The sequence below is a fragment of the Nomascus leucogenys genome, chromosome 21 (assembly GCF_006542625.1).
Source record: "Nomascus leucogenys isolate Asia chromosome 21, Asia_NLE_v1, whole genome shotgun sequence".
Lineage (NCBI taxonomy): Eukaryota > Metazoa > Chordata > Mammalia > Primates > Hylobatidae > Nomascus > Nomascus leucogenys.
In genome coordinates, this window is record NC_044401.1 from 49,204,170 (window position 1) to 49,226,243 (window position 22,074).

The following is a 22,074-nucleotide window of genomic DNA, read 5'->3' on the forward strand; positions in this document are numbered from 1 at the left end:
ATGAGGCATGTGGTCTGGCTGGCTGTAGAGTGCAAGGCACGTCAAGGTGGGAGATTGGACCAGTGGGAACCTTTGAGCAGGGTCCTTTGTCTTATGGACTGTCCCTGTAATTCTTTGAGCATCCTAGTGATGTTTTTAGCCCCCAAGTGGCGGTTCTGCCTTATTAGAGTTGGCCAGTCACTACAACCTGCCTCCCTTATGCTTTTTCTCGAGTTGGTCACCTGAATTCTGCAGAGGTTAAAGGGACAGGCAAGCAGTGTGTAGTGGGCAAGGTAGAAAATGGTTCAAAGGGATAGACCACACACATGTGTGCCATTTGTGTTTACCCTCAGGCCCTTTTGATACAAAATTATAAAGGCCAAGGATGCTGCTAAGCATCTGACAATCCACAGGACAGACCCCCACAACAGAAAACAATCCATTCCAAAATGTTACAGTGCCACAGTGGAGAAGCTCTGTCCTGGAGTCCTCCGGATACTGGGCAGTGGGACACACTATAATTGTTGCATTTATAAAGACCTACAACTGTGATGGAAGATTCTCACTACGTGTTAATTGATTTGATGTGTGTGTAGATATCTTCATATTTAAAGTATATATCTACATATGCTTGTATGCCTAGAAAAAGTGTGGATGGAAGAATATACACAGAAAGGCGCTTTCTGAGGCACAAGATTGTGAGCTTTTTTTTTTTTTTTTTTTTTGAGATAGAGTCTCATTCTGTCATCCAGACTGGAGTGCAGTGGTGTGATCATAGCTCACTGTAGCCCTGAACTCCTCGGGCTCAAACAAACCGCCCACCTAAGCCTCCCAAGTAGCTGGGACTACAGGCGTGTGCTGCCATGCCTGGTGAATTTTTTTTATTTTGTAGAGTTGGGGTCCTGCTATGTTGCCCAGGCTAGTCTTGAATTCTTGGAACCAAGCAATCCTCCCACCTCAGCCTCCCAAAGCACTGGGATTACAGGCGTGAGCCACTGTGCCCAGCCCTCGATTTTTGTTTACTTTGTACCTTTCTGTATTGTGATTTTTTTTTTTTTTTTGAGACAGAGTCTGTCTCTGTTGCCCAGGCTAGAGTGCAGTGGTGCGATCTTGCCTCACTACAACCCCTGCCTCCCAAGTTCAAGTGATTCTCATGCCTCAGCCTCCCGAGTAGCTGGGACCACAGGCATGTGCCACCACACCTGGCTAATTTTTGTATTTTTAGTAGAGACGGGGTTTCGCCATGTTGGCCAGGCTAGTCTCAAACTCTTGACCTCAGGTGATCTGCCCGCCTCAGCCTCCCAAACTACTGGGATTACAGGTGTGAGCCACCGTGCCAGGCCTGTATTGTGATTTTTTTTTTTGAATATGGTGATCTGGCATTACTTTATAATCAGAAGAAAAAAAAAACCAATGAAGCCTAATGGGAGGAATCTGGGGCTGGGCTGTGATTGATGCTGGTCCATCTCTCCTAGGTGGCCTGGGCTTCTCCAACACCATGTACTCACGACTAGGGGAGATCATCAGCATGGATGGGTCCATCACTGTGACCCTGGCAGCACACCAGGCTAATGGCCTCAAGGTTAGGTATCTGGGGATTCTGTGTGGTGCTCTCTGTAGGTCTTCTGGAGTCACATGCTGGCATAGCGGCCAGAGGCTTGCTCCCTCTGAATTGGGCCTGATATCTGACCTTCAGCCCTGCCCTTCAGTTCCCTCACTCTGGCCACACCTTGTGGTGCTCGGTCCCCACACACTGCCCACATGCGCAGTGGCCTTTGGGTCGCGTGTCCCTTCCTTTTGAATCCATCTCCTGTCCCCATTGCCTCTGATCCACCCTTCAAGGCCCAGGTAGGGTGCCACTGTCTTCGCCTTGGGCTGGAAGTGGTCTCCCCTCCTGAGCCTTCGTCCTTCAGCCTGAGCATGCCCCCACTCTTTACGCAAGCCGCCTTCTCCCCACTGGGCTTGGAGCACCTTAGGGCAGGCCCAGGGTCAACCACCCTTACTGGCAATCTCATTACTCAGATTATTTCTGCTTAATGTTGACATCAAAGAGAGCTGAATGCACACCATGCTTGGCTCCCCCACCCCAGAGAGCACACGCATTCATGCAGATGTTTAATGAAGAGGGGGCCTGTCTTTGTGGCACTTGGAGGGCAGCAGGTGGGACAGCCCTGACACTGAGCACCTTCTTTAGGATAGGCTTGGTTCCAGCGCTCCTGTGTCTTTACATTGCATCATCCAGACCCTGCCAGTGGGTGGGAGTGGCCCAGTTTGTGGATGACAAGATGGAGGAGGCTTTCTTTGGAAAGGGATATCCTTTGCCCAAGACCACCAGTCTGGGAAATGAAGGAACCGATATGAAAGTTTTGGACACAGACTGCAAAGCACTGTGTGTCGCACAGGCTCACGGCGCTAGCATGTGCGCCCCGGCAGTCTCCTCAGCAGCCTGGCTCCCTGGGCTCTGCCTGTGGCCGCTTGCTCTGAGTTCTTGCTGTCTTCTCTTGCCTGAAGTAAATATTTGCCTCAGAAAGGAAATGTTTCACAAACACCTCATGCTGTCCTTTCTCCCCACAGCTGACATTAGTCTGTGTCTCTTTTGTTTAGGGGATCGTCTTGGCCGGCACTGAGGAGCAGAAGGCCAAATACTTGCCTAAACTGGCGTCTGGGGAGCACATTGCAGCCTTCTGCCTCACGGAGCCAGCCAGGTCTGTCTCTGCACAGAACGTTATCCCTCAGCAGCTGTGACGTTGCCCAGGATTCACTGGGGCAAGGGGCTGTTGGTTTTGTTGAGTAGCTGACTTTTCCTTCTTTCCAAAATCTTGCAAAGAATCAGCTCAGCAACTGTTCTTGCCATTCCTCTTATCTTGACCTTATTTCTCTGTCCCAGTGAGACTTGCAAGTGAGATACCACGCTTGACAGCACTTATTAAATACATTTTTGTGGTTTACAACACACCTTGACATACAATATAGTAATAACGTTCCGGCTTCAAAGCACCTTTCAGAATATGTAGCGTGGGTGGTAATGCTCCCACTTACACTTCAGGAGCTGAGGTTCATTGAGGCTGTGTGATCTGCTGGATGGAGCAGGGCTGCGGCAGGACTCGGGACTCTGATGATAAGTCCGTCACCTGGACCATCCTCCATCCTGCTTCCCTTTGCATGAGAACCTGGGAACAGTCATCCTTCCTGGAGTGCCCAGAACTCATCCTCACAGGACCTCAGATGAGCCCATTGCAAGCACCCATTTCCATGTTTAAACCTAAGCCCAAGTTGTTATCACTGCCGCTTTTTTACGTGATGTATTGAAGCAGAGGTCGGCTAAATCCAGCCTCCTGCCTGTTTTTTATAAATAAGTTTTGTTTGTTTGTTTGTTTGTTTTTGAGACAGGGTCTTGCTGTGTCACCCAGGCTGGAGTGTAGTGGCACAATCTCATTTCATTGCAACCTCCACCTTCAAGCAATTCTCCTGCCTCAGCCTCCCAAGTAGCTGGGATTACAGGCATGTGCCATCACAGCCAGCTAATTTTTGTATTTTTAGTAGAGATGAGGTTTCACCATGTTGGCCAGGCTGGCCTCGAACTCCTGACCTCAAGTGATCTGCCCGCCTCAGCCCCCCAAAGTGCTGGGATTACAGACGTGAGCCACCACGCCCAGCCCAGTTTTATTGGAACATGCCCATCGTTTTACAAATAGTCTTCAGCTGCATTCTTTTTTTTTTTTTTTTTTTTTTGAGACGTAGTCTCACTGTGTCGCCAGGCTGGAGTGCAGTGGCATGATCTCAGCTCACTGCAGCCTCTGCCTCCCGGCTTCAAGTGATTCTCCTGCCTCAGCCTCCCGAGTAGCTGGGACTACAGGCATGCCCCACCACACCCAGCTAATTTTTGTAGTTTTAGTAGAGACAGGGTTTTACCATGTTGGCCGGGTCTCAATCTCTTGACCTCGTGAACCACCTGCCTCAGCCTCATGTTCTATTAATAGCAGCAGAGTTGAGGAGGTGAGACAGACATCCTGTAGCTTGGAAAGCTGAATATGTTATCTGACCCTTCATTTTAAAAGTTTGCTGACCTCTTAAAAGTACTAAAACCTCCATTTTCAGGCCCTCAAAAGCATTCATATTTATTCCCAGTATTCTCCCTTGACCACATCTTTCTGTGTCTGCAGTGGGAGCGATGCAGCCTCAATCCGGAGCAGAGCCACACTAAGTGAAGACAAGAAGCACTACATCCTCAATGGCTCCAAGGTAGGGTTCCTTCCCCATGGCCACATCAGGGTCTCAGTCACGACCTTCACTGCCACTGAGTGAGCACTCTCCACACACCAGGGATTGTACCTGCTGCTGTAGCACCGACTACCTTCTTGAGCTGCTTTTATGTGTTTGTTTTTAATTTTTTTTAGTTTTTTTTATTTGAGATGGGGGTCTCTGTCACCCAGGCTGGAGTGCAGTGGTGTGATCTCAGCTCACTGAAACTTCTGCCTCCCAGGTTTCCAATGATTCTCCCTTAGCCTCCTGGGTAGCTGGGATTAGAGGTGCGTGTCACCACTCCTGGCTAATTTTTGTATTTTTAGTAGAGATGGAGTTTCACCATGTTGTCCAGTCAGGTCTTGAACTCCTGACCTCAAGTGATCTGCCCACCTTGGCCTCCCAAAGTGAACCACCATGCCCGGCCTATAAACCCAAAAAATCTTTAAATTTTTTGTTACACAAAATTTCAGACATATTCTGTGTGCCTGGGTGCCCCTAACTCTGGCAGTCACCTGCTTATGGCCACTGTGCCTCTTCCAGCAGCATCGCCACCTCCAGATCGCATGGTAACAAACTCAGAAAAGACAGGAGTTTTTTTTGTTTTTTTTTTTTTGTTTGTTTGTTTTTTAATAAACACAAAGCCATAATACCCTTATCACATTTTAAAAATTGATAATTTCTCTTTTCTTTTGAGACAGGGTCCCGCTCTGTCACCCAGGCTGGAGTGCAGTGGCACAATCTTGGCTCACTGCAGCCTCAACTTCCTGGGCTCAGGTGATTCTCCTACCTCAACCTCCCAAGCAGCTGGGAGTACAGGCACGCAGCTAACTTTTTGTATTTTTTTTTTTTGGTAGAGATGGGTTTTCACCATGTTGCCCAGGTTGGTCTCAAACTCCGGGGCTCAAGTGATCTGCCCACCTCGGCCTCCCAAAGTGCTGGGATTACAGGCGTGAGCCACTGTGCCCAGTTGATAATTTCTTAACATCTATCAGCATTCAAATATCCCTGATTGCCTCATATCTTTTTTTGGTTTAACTGTTTGCTTGAATTAAGATCCACACAAGTCCCATCTGTTGCGGTTTGTTAAGGAGTCTGTTTCTGCCTCTGTCTCCCTGTTTCCTTTCCTCCTCCTCACCACCCTCCCGCCTTCTCTTTTTTCATTTCTTTGTAGAATTAACAAATAAATGTTGTGTGTATTTACATCTACAACATGATGTTTTGATATATGTATGCCTTAAGAAATGATTAAACCCTTTCTTTCTTGAAGAAATGCAGTTGTCTGGCGGTGGAGCCTGAGCTGTTTGACAACTTTGGATGTTCTTTCCCCCCGCCCCCACCTCCACCCTGGCCATCCATGTCCCTTGGGAAAATCCTTGCTCTGGGGAAACTGGGCTGAGTCTTGTCCTCTATTCACTCATGCTTGGTTGGCTTCTGCAGAGCCAAGGACCCTGCATGTCTGGCCTGAGGTCTGACTGGCAGCTGGAGCTTGATGGACAAAGACAGAGCTGAGGTGGGTCACATAGGGGTTTGGTTTTCTCTAAAGTCCATCTTTCCGTCCTCAGGTCTGGATTACCAATGGAGGACTGGCCAATATTTTTACTGTGTTTGCAAAAACTGAGGTCGTTGATTCTGATGGATCAGTGAAAGACAAAATCACAGCATTCATAGTAGAAAGAGACTTTGGTGGAGTCACCAATGGGAAACCTGAAGATAAATTAGGCATTCGGGGCTCCAACAGTAAGTAGCTCCTGTGCGCGCGTGTGCGTGTGTGTGTGTGTGTGTGTGTGTGTGTGTGTGTGTGTGTAAGGGGGAGACTGGCCCTTGACTCTGTCCAAATAGCAAGATAAAATGAGATTTAAATACTTTCAGTTTTTGTTAAGCATTTTAAAAAGGTCAAATTAAGAATGCTACATGGGCTTTGTCTTTGTTCCTGCAGCTGAGTGCTGCTCATTTGAAGGCCTGCTGGTCATCCCCTGCTGTAGCTGCCCTAGCAGACAGACCACCTTAGAGCTCAGCTTACAGTCCCTAGCCTTTAGTTGTCTCAGTCTGCAGTGCCTAGCAGCCTGCTTCAGGCTGTGGGTTGGGTTCAGGTCCATCTGGAGGCTTGTTCTTAGAGCAGATCATAAGCACCTAAGGGGCCAAGCCATATAAGTACTTTTTTTTTTTTGTCGTGGGAGACAGTCTCCCTCTGTCACCCAGACTGGAATGTAGTGCTGTGATCTCAGCTCACTGCCACCTCTGCCTCCTGGGTTCGAGTGATTCTCCTGTCTCAGCCTCCCAAGTAATTGGGACTACAGGCATGCACCACCACACCTGACTAATTTTTGTATTTTTTGTAGAGATGGGGTTTCAACATGTTGCCCAGACTTGTCTCGAACTCCTGAGCTCAGGCAGTCTACCTGCCTCAGCCTCCCAAAGTGCTAGGATTACAAGTGTGAGTTACCATACCTGGCCACTTTTTTTTTTTTTTTTTTTTTTGAGACGGAGTCTCGCTCTGTCGCCCAGGCTGGAGTGCAGTGGCAGTATCTTGGCTTACTGCAAGCTCCGCCTCCCAGGTTCACACCATTCTCCTGCCTCAGCCTCCCGAATAGCTGGGACTACAGCTGCCTGCCACCACGTCCGGCTAATTTTTTCGATTTTTTAGTAGAGGCGGGGTTTCACCATGTTAGCCAGGATGGTCTCGATTTCCTGATCTCGTGATCCACTCACCTCGGCCTCCCAAAGTGCGTGAGCCACAGCACCCCGCCTTTTTTTTTTTTTAATAGAGATGAGGTCTTGCTGTGTTGTCCTGGCTGGTCTCGAACTCCTGGCTTCAAGTGATCTTCCTGCCTCTGCCTCCCAAAATGCTGGGATTATAGGCATGAGCCGCCATACCCGACCCTAAAAGCACATTTAAGGCCTCTGTTCATGTTGGGTCAGCTCTATTGTATTGGCCACAGGAAGTCACATGGTCATACCTAGCAGGCAGGGAAAGGAGGGAGGTCCATCCCTCCTCACAGTGAGAGAGTGCTACAGTTAGATTGCAGGGGTGTGCTTGTGTTAGAGTTAAAAATTGAGACCAGTGGTCCCAGTCTACCCTAAGGCTTTAGGAAATGCTGTTCTTTCCCTCAGTTTGCTTGTTCTGGCTCTTTATATGCCTGGTTCTTTTCACTCTTAAATTTCTACTAAATGTCACCTTAGAAAAGTCTGACATAGCCCTTAATAAAAGTATTATTATCCACCCCCTTGCCAACCTCCATTTCTCTTTATCGTGATGCCCTATTTATTTCATCCATAGCACTGATCACAATATTACATTGTTTTGTTTATAGCTTTTGTCTCCCTAATCAAAGTATGAGCTCCACAAAGATAGGAACTTTGTCTTTCTATGCTGTCCTACCAAACATTGGATGGATGGATGGATGGATGGATGGATGGATGGATGGATGGATGGATGAATTGCCTGCTTGCAGGTCATATGCAGAGTGGTTTGCATTATCAGATGAGATCTTAAATTTCATGTGTTTCAGCTTGCGAAGTCCATTTTGAAAACACCAAGGTACCTGTGGAAAACATCCTTGGAGAAGTTGGAGATGGGTTTAAGGTGAGTTGCCAGCCACAGCCGCTTGTACCAGGTAGTGTCATGAGTGCAGCTTGTCGGCCCCCAGCTTTTGCCCTATCCCTGTTCGTAGCAGAGTAGCCTGTGCATGGCAGGTGACTTTACATGGTTATCTGTTGGGAAATCGGCAAAATGGAGACTCGAAAATTGGCTGGCTCCTAGAAGAAGTGTATGGTAAGGATTGGGGATCTCCCTTCACCTCTGAGGCCTTATTCGCCTCGAGCGGAGGCTAGGATTCCCTTCTGCAGCGGGTGTGAGAAAGCAGCCTGTGGGCTCTGGTGAATCTCAAGCTCTGTGTACTACAACCCTGGTCTGCATCTGTGCCCTACTCTTTTCTGGACTAAGATTTACTATTTTTATCAAGAGATGATTGATATAACAAACGACTCACCATTTTAAAATATTATTTCAGTGGTTTTTAGTGTATTCACTATGTTGTTCAAATATCTCACACAGAACATTTCCTCACCCCAAAAAGAAATGTTGTACCGTCTAGTATGACCCTTACCCCATCCCTTGGCTGCTACTCTTTTACTTTATGTCCCTATGGATTTGCCTGTTTGGAACATTTCATAGAAATGCAGTCACATACAAGATCCAGTCTTTGATGACAGGCTTCTCTCACATTGCGTGATGTTTTCAAGGTTCATCTCTCTCATAGCATGAATGAGTAATTCATTCCTTTTATGGCTGAATTCTCTTCTGTTGAGTGGAGATAGTACATTTTGTTCATCCATTCACCAGTTGATGGACATTGGGGTTGTTACCACTTTTGGCTGCTATCAATAATGCTACTTATGAAATTCATGTCAAGTTTTTATGTGGAAATAATGTTTTCAGTTATTTTGATTTATACCTAAAAGTAGAATTTCTGTTTGGCCCAAGTTGGTCTTGAACTCCTGGGCTCAAGTGATCCTCTTGCCTTGGCCTTCCAAAATGCTGGTACTACAGGTGGGAGCCACCATGCCCAGCTCTGGCATGTTCCTTTGGAATAACGTTCAGTGGTCTTGTGTGTGGGGACATTGGTAGAGCTGCAACAGTGACTGAACCACCTTGTTCTGAGGCGTTAGGATGGTGCTTTCTCCCAGCTTGAGGGAAAGCAAGCTGATCCACCTGGACTGGTCTCGTTGCGGCCTCCTCCCTCTGCCTCCTTCAGGGCCCCTGGGCTCTTCCCGTTCTCCCTGCAGGTGGCCATGAACATACTCAACAGCGGCCGGTTCAGCATGGGCAGCGTTGTGGCTGGGCTGCTCAAGAGATTGATTGGTAGGTAAGTTAGGGACAAGGCCCTTTGTGCCCCACCCCCTGCTGCCCCGGCTCCAGCCCTGGAGGCTCTGCCATTCCCCCGGCCCCTTCCAGGCCAGTGCTGAACCAGGCCACCAGCCTGAGCTCAGTCCCGGGGCTTTTGTGGAGACCAGAGGGTCTCCTCAGCCTGCCCCCGAGGTTTGTCGTCTTCCGCATTCCTCTGTTTCACCTCCACATGGGTGATGCCGATGGGGGGACAGGCTTTCTGTCTGGGGTGGGGATGGGGATTGGGGAACGGGCTTTCTGTCTGGGGTGAGAGGTTGCCACTGACCAGTAGGAGCAGAGCTGCTTGGTGAGCACACACCAAGAGCCAGGCTTCCAGGATACACAGCCTCTGGTTCCCAAGGTCCGTGCCTCCTGGGTGACTCTGCACAGTCGGTGGGGAGTAGAGTCGGGTTTGGAACCCAGGTCCCTGGGCCCCTGGATCTTTCCTTTGTTTCCTTCTGTTAGAATACCCCAAACCTCCATTTTCCTTTGCCAGTGAACTTAGAACAGCCCTGTAACCATCCTGGTTGTGGTGGAAGCATCTGTGGGGAAATGGGGGTACCCGGGGCAGCACACCCCTAAGTGCTTTACGAAGCTCCTCTTTGGTTCCAGGCTCTGGGCCTGTTTTGGCTTCCCTCCATTTTAGAGATGAGAAGACAGAGACTCAGAGAGGGCAAGCGATTTGTTCCAGACGATGCTCCTGGACCCAAAACGAAAGCTGTCAGGCTCCAGGTTCAGGGCTCTTCTTACTCAGGCACAAGGCCTCCGGGGAGCTCCTCTGCCGGGGCTCTGAGTGGGGCTCAGCCCTCTACACCTCCTGAGTGCACCACACCTGGGAGAGCCTGTGGAGGACATGGCTATGGGCGGGGCGGGGGTACTTCTGCCTGGGGGAGGTGCCATGTCACTCTTGGGCCCTTAGAGCTCAGCACTTTGTCACAGCCACACGCCTGGAAGCCCCAGCCTGAGTATTCAAGCCAGGCGGCCCCACCTGCTTTGGTCACTGCGCTGGGTGTGAGCCTGCATCACCTCTGTCTGGGGCCTCTGTGCCTGGCTTTGTGCGAGGCACCCTCCCCCTTCCACCTGGTTGCATCTTCACAGTGACTCTGAGGTGGAGGGTGGTGTTCAGGGAGGTGTCGCACTTGGCCTGAGGTACAGCCTGTAAGAACCATTGCCAGGATTGAAGTCTGTATCTGACGCCAGACTCTGTGTGTGGGTGCCATGAGGAGGGGTGGTTCTCCTCTGACCCACGGGTGCTGGCAGGTGGGGGTGCCAGCTTCTGGGGTATTTGACCTCAGCAGACACGCTTCTCACAGTGCCCGCCTGTGGGAAGGGTAAGGATGATGGCCATAGGAAATCATGTTTGAACAACAGAAATGTTCCAGTTCTTTCTGATAACTCTGTTCTTCCTCAGAAATGACTGCTGAGTACGCCTGCACAAGGAAACAGTTTAACAAGAGGCTCAGTGAATTTGGATTGATTCAGGTACCGATGGTTGAGTACTGTATTTGTGCATTTCACTGTGTGACATGAACAGTGTGTTCTTTTGATGTCTCTGTACTGGTGACCTCTGTGGTGATTTGGGAAGAAGACTAGTTAAGGCTTTATTTGACACGGGTCACTGGGCTTGCTTCTCTTGGGCGTTGAGGCTTCTGACTTAATTACTTTCTCTTCTGTTTCACAGATTTGGCTCTCAGCACATGCAAATTGCTTCTTGTGTTTTTTCTGAACACTCCAGGAGAAATTTGCACTGATGGCTCAGAAGGCTTACGTCATGGAGAGTATGACCTACCTCACAGCAGGGATGCTGGACCAACCTGGCTTTCCCGACTGCTCCATCGAGGCGGCCATGGTGAAGGTAACCCTGGCACAGCCAGAGAGCTGGCGCTGGAGGGAGGCTTGGGAAATCTCCGTCACTGTGACCTTTCAAGCCCATGCTGTTGCCTGTCATCTTCCTCCTGTCGTTGATCCAGTATTTATGATGCACTCGCCCTGTGTAGCAAACCAGGGATACGCAGGCAGTGGGGAGCAGCAGTAGGGAAGTGTCCAGTGAGCCAGTGGATCAGCAGTTTATAGCAGAAGGAGACTGTTATGATAACATCCTTTTAGAATAACATTGCATCTGGCTTGTGTGAGAAAGACTTCTTTTTTCCTTAGTTTATGGCCTTCCTACTTTCTGGTATCAAAACTTTATCTTAAAAACTAAGTATATGGCAGGGCGTGGTGGCTCACACCTGTAATCCCAGCACTTTGGGGGGCTGAGGTGGGTGGATCACCTGAGGTCTGGAGTTCGAGACCAGCCTGGCCAACATGGTAAAACCCCATCTCTACTAAAAACACAAAAAATTAGCCGGGCATAGTGGCGGGCACCTGTAACCCCAGCTACTTGGGAAGCTGAGGCAGGAGAATCGCTTGAACCTGGTGGGGGCGGAGGTTGCAGTGAGCTGAGATTGTGCCATTGCACACCAGCCTGGGCAACAAGAGCAAAACTCCATCTAAAAAAAAAAAAAAAAAAGTTTATGAGCCTGGGCAACATGGCGAAACCCCATCTCTACAAAAAATACAAAAATTAGCTGGCGTGGTGGCACATGCCTGTAGTCCCAGCTACCTGGGAGGCTGAGGTGGGAAGAGCATCTTATTTGGTTGAGGTAGATACTAGAATTTGCTTTTGTTTTGTTGAGGGTGGAGGGTGTCATTTTTTAGCTGTACTAAAAAAGATGGCCACACTTTAGGGGACCCTGCTTTGTCCCCCCTACAATTGTTTTTAAGCTGGTCTCTGGAATTGAGCTCTTGAGAGAAATGGTGAGAGGTATGGCAGCTTACAGAAGCAAACATCCTGGTGTCGGCAGGAGAGTCTACCTAAAAGGTTGGGATCCTGAAGTGGCAAGGTCCCTGAAAAAACAAAAAAAACAAAAAGGCTGGGCATCTTGGACTGTGTTTGAGTCTTTTCTAGGTGCAGCCTGTGTACTGGGTGCATTTGCATGTGTTTTATCATCTCGTTTTCTTGTCACCCTTGAACAGTGACCACAGACATTAGTTTGCTGTAGGCCAGCCTCTTCCAGATGCTAAGCCTAGGGCTAAATATGGCAGTATGTCTGCCCCCAAGGCACTTACAGTGTGCACAGACAGAAAGAAGTCACGGCCGCTGGGGCTTGGCAGGAACAGGTCAGGTTTTCTCGGGAAGGGGAGATCTTAGGTGGGTTTTAAAGGAACAGGAGCTCAGCCAGGTGCAGATAGGGTGAAGGCGGGCCCAGAGGTACAGAAGGTCATGGTGGGGTAGGGAACACAAGCTGGCCAGTGTGGTCAAGGAAGGCAAAGGACTTGACCACATCATGCCTCAAGTTCCTCCCTGGCCGATCTCCTCCCCAAGCCCGGGTGCCTCCCATGCTTCCCTAGCCACCCAGCTCCCTGCAGAGTAGGTCCTCCTTTTGGAAAGGATTCAATGTGACACCCCACAGGTGTTCAGCTCCGAGGCCGCCTGGCAGTGTGTGAGTGAGGCGCTGCAGATCCTCGGGGGCTTGGGCTACACGAGGGACTATCCGTACGAGCGCATACTGCGTGACACCCGCATCCTCCTCATCTTCGAGGTGAGTGGCCCCGCCACCAGCTAAGCTGTGCTCCACCCCCACCCTGCCTGGTCCTGAAGATGCTGCTCAGGGCCTCACAGAGGCCCCCACGGCCCAGGGCTGGGTCACATGCTCTCAAGGGCTCTCCTAGCCCTGGCACGTCTCATTCGCGATTGCTGCCCTCCATGAAGTCACAAGCCTGAGGAGTCAGTTCGGTTAGCATGTGCCAGGTGGCAGGGGAGGGAATTGGGGCCACAGAGATGACTTTGATGCTGTCTTCTGATTGTGCAGCAGGGCCGACCACGGGGGATGACAGAGTGCAAGTACACAAAGAGGCAGGGAGCAGGCATTCTCCAGAGGCAGCCAGAGTTTTGTGAAGCATGTGCTGCTGGCCCCTAGGGGCAGAAAGAAAGGGCTTCGACCAGGGCCGGGGGGAGGGCAGTTTGTCCCTAAGGGCAGGGTAATAGAGTGCGCCAGGCCCAGATGGGACTGATCTGCTGGCACAAGGTGAATGAAGAGAGAGTGAAGGGCTTTCTGGCAGTAGCAGTCAGTCCTGCTAGGTGGGCTGGGGCAGGCAGTGGGTTTGGGGGTGTTGAAGAAGGTACATGGGAAGGCTAAAAAAGTAGCCAGACTGTGGAGGACCTTGATTGACAGCAGAGGAATTTGGAAGCCATAAAACGACTTTAAGCAGGGCATTATTTGGTTGTATCTGTGTGGTGGGAAATTCCCCCAGGGGCTCAGCAAGTGCCAGACATGTGGACCCGGGGGCTCATGTGGAGAGTGAGTTGCAGGGATGAGGCCGGAGACCAGGGGCTCTCCTGCTGGGAGGGAGGGGCTAGACCTAAGAGAGCACAGCAGGATGAGTAGGATATGATGGTGGGCATGGGTATACAGGAGGCAGGCCTGAGACAGGGAGAGGGTTTGGGCCTGAACCGCAGGTCTGGTGATGAGGGGCATCATCAGCCTCTGGGAGTGTAGTCTTGTCTCCTGGGCCGTCCTGCCCAGTGGAAGGCCTCCTTGGCTGCTTTTGTTTCCGGCCTGCCCATTGGGTTCCAGCCATCTCCACTGTTGCAGTGGACATACGGGGCAAGGGCCAGCCTGAGGGCACTGGAATGGTCTCAGCCCTGCAAAGGGCCTTCTCCAAAGGCCCTTCCCTCAGCCTGGGAGGGTTGGGGTTCTCCAGGGCTGGGGTGGTCAGCAGGGTTCAGGAAAGCCCTCAAGGCCTTGGAAGAACACAGGGCTCTCGATGTAGGGCGGGAGCTCCTGTCTGGAGCCTGCTCAGAGCTGGGTGGTTCTGCCAGGAGGCCCCTGCAGTCCCCCCTTTTCCTGTAGGGAGTCCTGCTGTCTGTGGTGTTAGCCTGACTGCAGGGGACAGTCCTCAGTCCCTGGTGCTGGCTGTGTAGCCTGGGTCAGGCCCCTGCGCCTGACGCACAGTACCATTGTGCAGAGTGGGCAGAAGCCCACTGGCCTCTCACTGATCAGAATCATGGGTTGGGGGAGTGGGGAGCATGTGGCCCTCTGGGTGTGTTGACACCTGGCACTGAGGAGGTTCTAGGTGCCACTCAGCAATTTGTGGCTTCCGTGAGGAATCTGGCCTCCACCTGGAGCCAGCAATGTCTGTCTGGCACTGGCTGAGCCCCAGGCATCAACACCCCTCACCACCCAGGGAAAGCTGGTTTCCATTTTAAAGAGGAGCTGGAGACTTGGAGAAAGGCTTGACACACGTGAGGCTGGTCACGGAGAGGTGGGGGGTCCCAGTGGGAGCCCATGGCCATCTGGTCACCTCCCTCCTCATCCCTGTGCACTCCCTGAGCCCTGGTCAGAGCACTGCTCCCAGCTACTTCAGGAGCAGTGGCTTTTGTGGCATGGGCAAGCAGGCAGTAGCTGGGCCTACCCAGCACATGTGGCACTACCATGGCTGCCTGGTGGGAGGGCAGCCTTTGACCTCTACACTACTGGTCACAGGGAACCAATGAGATTCTCCGGATGTACATCGCCCTGACGGGTCTGCAGCATGCTGGCCGCATCCTGACTACCAGGATCCAGTAGGTGCCATTGTCACCATGTGCTTTTCAGGTCCCATACCTGCCCAGCAGGGGCCAGTCCAGGGCAGTGGGAGGAAAGAGCTGCCTTGACCTGGAGTGGGGGCATGGGAATGTGGCACAGCCTTGTGGAGGGGACCCTTCCCTGTGGTAGTGAGGGGCTTGCTGCCCAGGGAAGCCCTCGCTGCCCTGCCCTTATGGCCACACCACCCTACAGCTCCAGCATAAATACCGTATCCCCCCTCTGGTCCCTCACACTGGAGGCAGCTGGTTTTTCAGAACCTGAAGAATGAGAGGTGTCCCTTTAAGGTACCAGGCCTCACAGCCAACATAAGGCCAGTGTTTTCTCTTCTCTGCCCTTCTTCCCCTCGTGCTGCCCTCCACCCCCACCCTAGGGGCACAGTAATCCAAAATCACTGCTGGAGGCCAAGTACAGGTTGCTAGTAGCATTTTGTCTCCTTCACAGGAGACAGCTGCTAGGAAGCTGGCTGTGACTCCACCCCTCATGGGGGAGCACATGTGGCTCCCCTGAGGAGACTGGCTGCTCTCTGGCAGGTGGTGGGTTTGGGGGGTTCAGGCTGTAGCCAGGGACCTGGCATACCCAGGCCAGAGAGGGGCACGGAGTTTCTGGGTGCCGAATGGGCCATGTTGCTGGACAGTGAGCCAGCAGCGAGGCCTCCAGTCACAGGACCATGGACTTTCTGCAGTGAGCTTAAACAGGCCAAAGTGAGCACAGTCATGGATACCATTGGCCGGAGGCTTCGGGACTCCCTGGGCCGAACTGTGGACCTGGGGCTGACAGGCAACCGTGGAGTTGTGCACCCCAGTCTTGCGGTGAGTGGACCTAACAGGCATACCCCCTACTTCAATGCCCTCCTGCCAGATCTCCTCGTGGCAGAAAAGATCTCACTGTGGGGGGTCTGGGCTCCTCCAGGGGATGTTGGGGAACACCAGCTAGTCCATGATACCCTGGATTGCCTCCCCCAGATGGGGCATCTCTTCCTGGTACCTGGGCTGTGGGACAGGACAAGGCACTGTAGGGATGAGGTGCTGAACTGAGTCCTGTCTTGGTTAATAGGACAGTGCCAACAAGTTTGAAGAGAACACCTACTACTTTGGCAAGACCGTGGAGACACTGCTGCTCCGCTTTGGCAAGGTAACCAGGCCCTCCCAGGCCTGGGTCGAAAGCGGTCCTCCAATTTGGCCAGCATTCATGAGACTACTTTTTGCCAAGCATCCTTTGGGACCAGGCCTAGAACAGAAATCTTTATCACCCTGGAGGGATGGGGTGGTGAGGTCAGGCTGACTTTGTCAGCCTGGGGCCCACTTAGCTACTCGGATGGGTACCCTTGCTGGGTGAGTTTTCTGCAGTGTTTTTCTGTGCACCTTTCAGGTAGAGAGGCTCCCTAGAATCGGGAGGGCAGCTCCACCTGGGGCCTGAATCTAGGGACCTGATTGGTGGGGCCCTTGCTGCTGAAGGTGACAGTAGCACAGTAAGCACCGGCTTCTGGTCTCAGCCAAGTTTCTGGGACCTGGTCTTGCCTTAACCCCCTCCCTGAATCTAGAGCTCAAAGAGAAGGGAAAACAGAAGGTGGCTGGGAGCCGTTCTCCCACAACCTGAAGAGAAAGGCGTTATTGACTCCACTTTCTCAAGGAACAGAGGAGACTAAGACAGGCAAAGATGCAGCCCAGGGAGGGACCGTGTGGGGGACTGGTCTAGGTAGTCAGTCCCCACTCGGAGCCTTTGTGATCCCAGACCATCATGGAGGAGCAGCTGGTGCTGAAGCGGTTGGCCAACATCCTCATCAACCTGTATGGCATGACAGCCGTGCTGTCGCGGGCCAGCCGCTCCATCCGCATTGGGCTCCGCAACCACGACCACGAGGTGAGCCCAGCCCAGCCTCACACAGGGCCTGGCTGCTGGCGTCTGTCCTGCTGCACTTTAATGAAGTTGATTGTTGAGGAGGGTGTGGCTGGGTGTGGGGGAGGCTGTGCAGGTTCAACATGCGGTGGCCATGGGAGGGTCTGTGCTGCTCAGGAGATGGGGTTCTTCTTCCTGCCTGAGAGAAGAGGGGGGTGAGTGACAGGGGTTCCTGATCCCAGTGCCCCTACCCCCAGCAAGTGGCAGACCCTGCACATTGCCCGCTCTGCTGGAGGGAGGCGGGTGCAGTCTCTGAGGACCCACTGTATACCAGGATCTCTGCCTCCACTTTCCAGAGCGCCTTTAGATAACAGGATTGTGACATCTGCCTCTCAGAGGAAACAGGCTCAGAGATGTTGAGTCACTTGCCGTTGGGGAAAGGCTGTTGGGTCAGGGCTGGAATTAGAACCCAAGACGGGGTGACTTCTGAGCCAGGCCTTTTGATCCCTGCCATGCTACCCAGTTTGGCTGATAGGCTGGGTTTTTGAAGCTCAGAGGTCAGATTCCAGGAATTTGGGCATATCATTTCTGTCCTTGGTTCTGGCAGGTTCTCTTGGCCAACACCTTCTGCGTGGAAGCTTACTTGCAGAATCTCTTCAGCCTCTCTCAGCTGGACAAGGGTGAGTGGCATGTCTTGGGGGAGGGAAGGAAGGGCCCACTTCTAGCCCCTATTGATGGTGAGCTGTTTCTGGACCCTGTCAAGCTCCCAGAGCCTGCTGGCTACTCACAGACCTCTGCCTTGAGTGAGGACCTGGGTAGGCCTGGGCTTAGCTGCAGCAGTGCCTGCCAGGCACTGTAGCTGCAAACCTGCCCCATTCACCAAGGCAGTTGTATTTATTTATTTATTTAGAGATGGAGTTTCGCTCTTGTTGCCCAAGCTGGAGTGTAATGGCACAGTCTCGGCTCCCTGCAAACTCCACCTCCTGGGTTCAAGTGATTCTTCTGCCCCAGCCTCCCGAGGAGCTGGGATTACAGGCGAACGCCACCACGCCCGGCTAATTTTTTGTATTTTTAGTAGAAACAGGGTTTCACCATGTTAGCCAGGTTGGTCTCGAACTCCTGACGTCAGGTGATCTGCCTGCCTCAGCCTCCAGAAATGCTGGGATTACAGGCATGAGCCACTGCGCCCAGCCTGCCAAGGCAATTTTAGATTGAGCAAGTGCAGAGCCCTTTGCGCAGGACCTTTGGCATCTGCCTAGCATGCCTGGCTGTATTCTTTTGTTTTTTTTTTTTTTGGAGACATAGTCTCACTTTGTCACCCAGGCTGGCTGGAGTGCAGTGGCACGATCTTGGCTCACTGCAACCTCCACCTCCCGGGTTCAAGCAACTCTTGTGCCTCAGCCTCCTGAGTAGTTGGGATTACAGGCATGCACCAGCATGCCCAGCTAATATTTGTATTTTCAGTAGAAACAGGGTTTCACCATGTTGGCCAAGCTGGTCTCCAACTCCTGACCTCAGGAGATCCGCCCACCTTGGCCTCCCAAAGTGCTGGGATTAAGGCATGAGCCACTGTGCCCGGCCCTGGCTGTATTCTTGAAGCTGCCCGGGGAAGGCTCACGAAAGGAGGAGCACCTGGTTGTACCTGGTTGTACCTGATTCTGGTGACAGCATTTTACCTGCCCCTTTACCCACTGCACTCCATCCAAAATGACCTTGCAGTGCCCTGCATAGGTCTCAGGCCTTGGCCTAGAGAACAGAGGGCTTTGCTCATGCTCCCCAGTCTGTCTGCAGTGCTCTTCCTCTTCTATAGCCACTCGACCACATCTGGGAATGCCCAGCTCAGGCTACCTCTGACCCTCACAGTCCTGTTGACCTGAGGCTCTGGATCAGTGTCCCGGCAAAGCCGAGTCGTGTTGCCAAGTGATGGGTGTAGGCGCCAGCACTGTGGCACTCGCTGAGAGTGGCATATGATTTTTTGTAGGTCCTAGCCCTGGGCGTAGCCCAGACACCCCCCAGTGCTGACAGGTTATGTGCTGTGGAGGGTGCTGAAATGGTTTCTACTCCAGTGGGCTGGAATCACAGACGGGCTGTTTACAGAGCAAGTGCTGGCTCTACCCCACGAGATCTGGGGGTTAGAAATGAGCAGGAACTGAGAATGAAGCTGTACCCCTTTCTCTCCCTGCAGCCCTGAATCACTTGCTGGGGGTTTGGAGGAGGGGTTCACCCTTAGGGCTGCTTCATGGTGGATAGGCTGACTTTGTGGAAAAATGCCCCCACTTCAGCCATGTTTGTCTTACCACAATGCAGAAGGATCACCCACCATCTCTCCTTTTCCTTCCCAGATGCTCCAGAAAACCTAGATGAGCAGATTAAGAAAGTGTCCCAGCAGATCCTTGAGAAGCGAGCCTATATCTGTGCCCACCCTCTGGACAGGACATGCTGAGGCAGGGGACAGTGTCCCCTGCTGCCGCCCGCCCCCACCCATGGCGTGTTGCTGGATGACTGTCACTCTTTTTTCAGAAGGTGTTGGGATTATCACAGGTTGAGCCTTTTGTTCCCCGTCTGCACCTGAAGGGTTGTCGCCTGGCCTGGGAGAGCCTCTTCCAGGTTTTGACCTGCAAGCAGTGCTCTCTAACAGGACCATCACAGCTTCTGAACTGAGCCGGAGAGAGAGAATGGAATTGCTGACCCCTGGAACTGGCGGGTATTCTGCTCATTGAGGAGACACCATAGTGGAGACTGGGGCTTGTGCTGCTGCTTCCAGGGCGTGAGGTGGGTGGGGACCTGTGTCAGGTGTGGATAGCTATTTCTGCTCAACCACACATTGTCTGTCTAAGAAACAGCTTGAAAACTGTGCCTGGGTCATTCATTTAAACTAGAAGCAGAGGCACTTAAAACATGTACCGGAACCATTTCACAAAGAATATAAAATGTCACAATCTGTGTACTCTTAGCCTTTGCTGTACTTGTCACACTGTTCCTCAGAACCAGCGTTTAATGTGTGACAGCAGGACCCTGACAACCACCCTTTGGTGATGGCCTCAGGTCCCCTTTGTCCTCACCCTGCAAGGAGGGCCCAGAACGTTAAGGAGCAGACACACAGTGCAGGCCACAATGCCTTGGGGTTATGAGCCCTTAGTTTTTAAACTTTTCAGGAGATGGGGAGGCTGTCTCAGCTGATGTTCCCACCTAGGGACTTTAGTTTCTTTACAATAACTGGTCTCTACTTTCGAGGAGAGGATGAATGGTATCTATCTCCAGGCCAGCAGGCCTTTGCATTTCTCCAGCCTCCCTTCTGGTGGTGCTTGTAAGATGATACACCAGGTCCCAGCGTGCTCACTGGTGGACTTTAAGCTGTGGTGTGGAGCTCTAAAATGCCTATTGTGGACATTCCCTTGAGCACAGAGAAGGCAGCCGACTCTTTTTCCTCCAAGTGTATTCTCAATTTACTGTGATGCTAGAAATAGGCAAGGAGGAGACTGGGAACTTGGAGAGCTGAGCTGGCTGGTGGGGCTGGCCTGAGCATTCTGCCAGGGGTTTGGTAACTAGTTTTTAAAATGGGGAAAGTTTGTAAATATTGTGACTGTGTAAATAACTTCTCAGTGAAACCTGAAGTTGTTTTGTTAGTGATAGCAAGGCAGCATTTTGCACAAAATGAAGCATGCATACCTCTGGACAGAAGGCTGCTTGGGGTTTCTTTGCAAAGGGGAAGTTTGGGGAGGGGCTGTCAGACCCACCCCGCTTCCGTGTAGCCTTCTGGAAGGGGGCTTCACTCTAGGCTGGTGGCGTGTAAGACCTCGGTCAGCAGCAAGTTCTCCATCCACCTGGGTTGAAAAGGCCTAGCGACCAGTTCAAGCCTCTCCCTCTCATCTGTAGTTGCTAACTAACTTTTCTTAAACATGTTGTGGGAAGAGGAGACCCCAGCAGGTGTTTCTTAAGTGATTTCACCAGTGAAACCCCCAGGAGACTTTTGCTGGGAAGGCTGGCAGTGGAGCTCACTAGGAAGCCTTCTTACCAAGGAAAAGCCTTGTGTTCTTAGGTTAGACAGCTCTCCTAGTTGGAGCCTCCTTGAGAGCCACAGCAGTAACTGTGGGCCTGGGACATGCCCACAGAGAGCAGATCTCTTCAGGCAACCTGGGAGATCTAGGGCGTATTGGGGAGGGAGGGAGCCAAGTCTAGGCAAATGGAGAAAGTGACATTTCAGCAAACTTGTTAGCACTTCCATGGAGCTGTGATCAGTTGTCCTTAGGAGTTGAGGAGGAGAGGAAGCCATCATGTTCACCTGACCTCGTTTTCTGGGAGAGGTTTCTCTGGCAGACCTTGTTAGATAGGCTCATGTCTCTTTCTCCCTGAACAAAGGTTCTGGCTCTGTTAACCAACAAGTTCGGGTTCTGTGTTAACCTCTAGATGATCCTGAGATCAGTTTTCATAAACAGGGATAAAGAGGAAGAGGACTTGGAGGGACTGGTGTAGCAAGACCTATGTTTCCTGTCTCCGCCTTTCCCCCACAGAAAGAACTGTCAATATCTTTGAAGCTGGAAGGTCCCAGTGAAGCCCAGAGCCTCTGCCCCCAGCTCTTGGCTGGACACCTAAGATCAGTCATGGGTAATAGTGTTGAAGCTCAGGAAGCCTTTAGACCTGTCTTCCAACTTCCCCACTTTATAGCCAAGAAACCAGGCCCAGGGTATGAAGGGATTTGCCTGAAGTCACACAAATGTCACACTTGGGACTAGAATCCTGGTCTGAGTTCCAGCCCAGCATTCAATCTCTTCTATCAGACCCATTCTGCATCTTGATTTTCTTAGCACAGAAAGTTTGGTTGATCGTGTAAACAAAATGGATACCGCTAAAGATGCAGAGTGGCACAGAGCTCCTGCCTGCCCACAGCATCAGGAGGCCCAGCTTGGCAAAGCCTTGCTTGTTACCTGTTACAGGCTTTGGTGCGGGCGAAGGGAGCAGCCCGAGGAAAGGTGGTGGTTTCTTGTACAGATCGAAGTCCACGTGGTGCCTGTCCCAGCTCCACCTGTCTCGATCCAACACAGGCTCCAGTACATTAGCAAACAAGGAGTTTTCCTTCCACTCCTAAATTGGGGGAGTAAGTAAATCAGGAGGAGAAGGTCCCTATGGACACCCCACCTGAGACCCTGCTCTTCCCTGTGGACCTCCTTCAGCTCTTTGATGGGTGGCAGCTTGAGATCCTGAAAGCTGCTTTCAGTGTCGCTCTGAAGACCTGTCACTTGGAATCCCCTGGCTGTGAGCCAGGCCTGGCGGGATTTCTTCTGGGCTTTCTTCTCCTCTTCCTTCAAGTCCAGGGGCTCCACCATGGCTGAGAGGTAATCCTGTGAGTACGTGAATCTCTTTCTTGGCTCCTAGAAATGGGGGCAGACAGGTTGGGGTAGAAGGGCTGATAGCAATCTTGGATTTCCAAGCAGGAATCAGAAACAGCTGGGGGCATAATCATAGTTCCTGACAATGTAAATAGTGCATTGAGAGGAAATG

The 22,074-nt window shown here is 51.7% G+C and overlaps 2 protein-coding genes across 11 annotated transcripts in view; one reads left to right on the forward strand and one right to left on the reverse strand.

The window, feature by feature from the left end:
- The window catches only part of ACAD9 (acyl-CoA dehydrogenase family member 9), a 33,887-nt gene extending 14,359 nt beyond the window's left edge, over positions 1–19,528 (forward strand). For 3 of the 5 annotated variants that reach the window (XM_030801519.1, XM_030801517.1, XM_030801518.1), the window contains exons 4-18: positions 1,455–1,561; positions 2,584–2,684; positions 4,143–4,221; positions 5,787–5,961; positions 7,734–7,807; positions 9,010–9,085; positions 10,521–10,591; positions 10,845–10,964; positions 12,565–12,693; positions 14,638–14,717; positions 15,422–15,548; positions 15,793–15,870; positions 16,471–16,599; positions 17,183–17,255; positions 18,918–19,518. In XM_030801519.1, the coding sequence (XP_030657379.1) occupies positions 1,478–1,561; positions 2,584–2,684; positions 4,143–4,221; positions 5,787–5,961; positions 7,734–7,807; positions 9,010–9,085; positions 10,521–10,591; positions 10,845–10,964; positions 12,565–12,693; positions 14,638–14,717; positions 15,422–15,548; positions 15,793–15,870; positions 16,471–16,599; positions 17,183–17,255; positions 18,918–19,018 (1,497 nt within the window). In that variant the 5' untranslated portion in view covers positions 1,455–1,477 and the 3' untranslated portion in view covers positions 19,019–19,518. Of the gene's footprint in view, positions 1–1,454; positions 1,562–2,583; positions 2,685–4,142; positions 4,222–5,786; positions 5,962–7,733; positions 7,808–9,009; positions 9,086–10,520; positions 10,592–10,844; positions 10,965–12,564; positions 12,694–14,637; positions 14,718–15,421; positions 15,549–15,792; positions 15,871–16,470; positions 16,600–17,182; positions 17,256–18,917 lie in introns of all 5 variants that reach the window. The other 2 variants (XM_003279900.2, XM_003279899.2) reach the window with 1 other exon arrangement.
- The window catches only part of KIAA1257 (KIAA1257 ortholog), a 71,916-nt gene continuing 66,482 nt past the window's right edge, over positions 16,641–22,074 (reverse strand). For 4 of the 6 annotated variants that reach the window (XM_030801511.1, XM_030801516.1, XM_030801515.1 and 1 more), the window contains 2 exons: positions 21,738–21,944; positions 20,009–21,657 (listed from right to left, as the gene is read on the reverse strand). In XM_030801511.1, coding sequence (XP_030657371.1) covers positions 21,337–21,657; positions 21,738–21,944 — 528 coding nt within the window. In that variant the 3' untranslated portion in view covers positions 20,009–21,336. Of the gene's footprint in view, positions 16,775–20,008; positions 21,945–22,074 lie in introns of those variants that run through there. The other 2 variants (XM_030801513.1, XM_030801512.1) reach the window with 2 other exon arrangements.